This window comes from Oncorhynchus nerka, unplaced genomic scaffold (genome assembly GCF_034236695.1).
Source record: "Oncorhynchus nerka isolate Pitt River unplaced genomic scaffold, Oner_Uvic_2.0 unplaced_scaffold_1383, whole genome shotgun sequence".
Taxonomy (NCBI): domain Eukaryota; kingdom Metazoa; phylum Chordata; class Actinopteri; order Salmoniformes; family Salmonidae; genus Oncorhynchus; species Oncorhynchus nerka.
The window spans coordinates 13,278-15,000 of record NW_027039926.1 but is presented as its reverse complement, the minus strand read 5'-3'; the positions used below and the strand labels follow the sequence as shown (position 1 = coordinate 15,000).

Genomic DNA, 1,723 nt, shown 5'->3' with positions numbered 1-1,723 from the left:
GACAGGACATGAGGGCTTTCTGCTTTCTGGTCCCAGTGCAGAAATCACACACCACATCTCCAGGTCCAGCATAGTACAGAGCAGGAGGGGGAGCAGCCTGGAGTCCTGTCTTCCTCAGTTTCTCCACCAGCTCAGCCAACATGTTATTTTTCCTCAGATTAGGCCTTGGAGTGAAGGTCTCTCTGCACTGAGGACAGCTATAGACCCCTTTCAGGACATCCTGATCCCAGCAGCCCTCAATACAGCTCCTACAGTAACTGTGTCCACAGATAGTAGTGACCGGCTCCTTCAGTAGATCTAGACAGACAGAACAACAGAACTGGTCCTGGTCCAGCAAAACTCCCTGTTGAGCCATTTGGACGGTTGTTCACTCTCTCACAGACAGACGACACAGAGACTCAGATCAGTTTCGTTTCCTCAGAAGAGAGTTTGTGGGAGGGGGAGGGACTTCCTGGTTCTGCCAGAGGGGTTGGGTTAGAGGGAGGGAGGGGTTAGAGGAATGGAGGAAGAGAGAGAGGAACTGCATGCAACAGCAAGAGGGAGACAAATAGTTTAGTTCCAAGGTTAGAGCCCTTAACATGGAACAAATGACATAATGAATCTTAAAATGTGAGTTGTTAGAATATATGAAGGGTAACAGTTTCTATGAAGTACGTGTGTATCATTATTTTAATGACCTTTATAATGCCTTATAATACACCTATGTGTTGTAATTAATCAATAAGGTCTGAGGAGGTGTGGTATATAGTTAATATACAGTACCACAGATAAGGACTGAGGAGGTGTGGTATATAGTTAATATACAGTACCACAGATAAGGACTGAGGAGGTGTGGTATATAGTTAATATACAGTACCACAGATAAGGACTGAGGAGGTGTGGTATATAGTTAATATACAGTACCACAGATAAGGACTGAGGAGGTGTGGTATATAGTTAATATACAGTACCACAGATAAGGACAGAGGAGGTGTGGTATATAGTTAATATACAGTACCACAGATAAGGACTGAGGAGGTGTGGTATATAGTTAATATACAGTACCACATATAAGGACTGAGGAGGTGTGGTATATAGTTAATATACAGTACCACAGATAAGGACTGAGGAGGTGTGGTATATAGTTAATATACAGTACCACAGATAAGGACTGAGGAGGTGTGGTATATGGTTAATATACAGTACCACAGATAAGGACTGAGGAGGTGTGGTATATAGTTAATATACAGTACCACAGATAAGGACTGAGGAGGTGTGGTATATAGTTAATATACAGTACCACAGATAAGGACTGATGAGGTGTGGTATATATATATATATAGTTAATGTCTAGTAGATGTCTAGTCTCCTTTATGGCTCTAATCTGATAGTGGTAGTGGGGTGGTAGATGCATTTTCTCCCTTATGGCTCTAAACTAATAGTGGTAGTGGGGTGGTAGACACCTAGTCTCCCTAATGGCTCTAATCTGATTGTGGTAGTGGGGTGGTAGATGCATTTTCTCCCTTATGGCTCTAAACTAATAGTGGTAGTGGGGTGGTAGACACCTAGTCTCCCTTTTGGCTCTAATCTGATAGTGGTAGTGGGGTGGTAGATGTCTAATATCCCTTTTGGCTCTAATCTGATAGTGGTAGTGGGGTGGTAGATGCATAATCTCCTTTATGGCTCTAATCTGATAGTAGTAGATGTCTAGTCTCCCTTTTGGCTCTAATCTGATTGTGGAAGT

The 1,723-nt window shown here is 42.8% G+C and overlaps 1 protein-coding gene across 1 annotated transcript in view; it reads right to left on the bottom strand.

Moving 5' to 3' along the window:
- Window positions 1–991, bottom strand: part of LOC115123528 (tripartite motif-containing protein 16-like) — a 7,599-nt gene extending 6,608 nt beyond the window's left edge. Inside the window, exon 1 of the mRNA XM_065015527.1 lies at window positions 1–991. This exon is cut by the window's left edge and continues 260 nt beyond it. Coding sequence (XP_064871599.1) covers window positions 1–355 — 355 coding nt within the window. The 5' untranslated portion in view covers window positions 356–991.
- Between the last annotated feature and the right edge of the window lie 732 nt (window positions 992–1,723).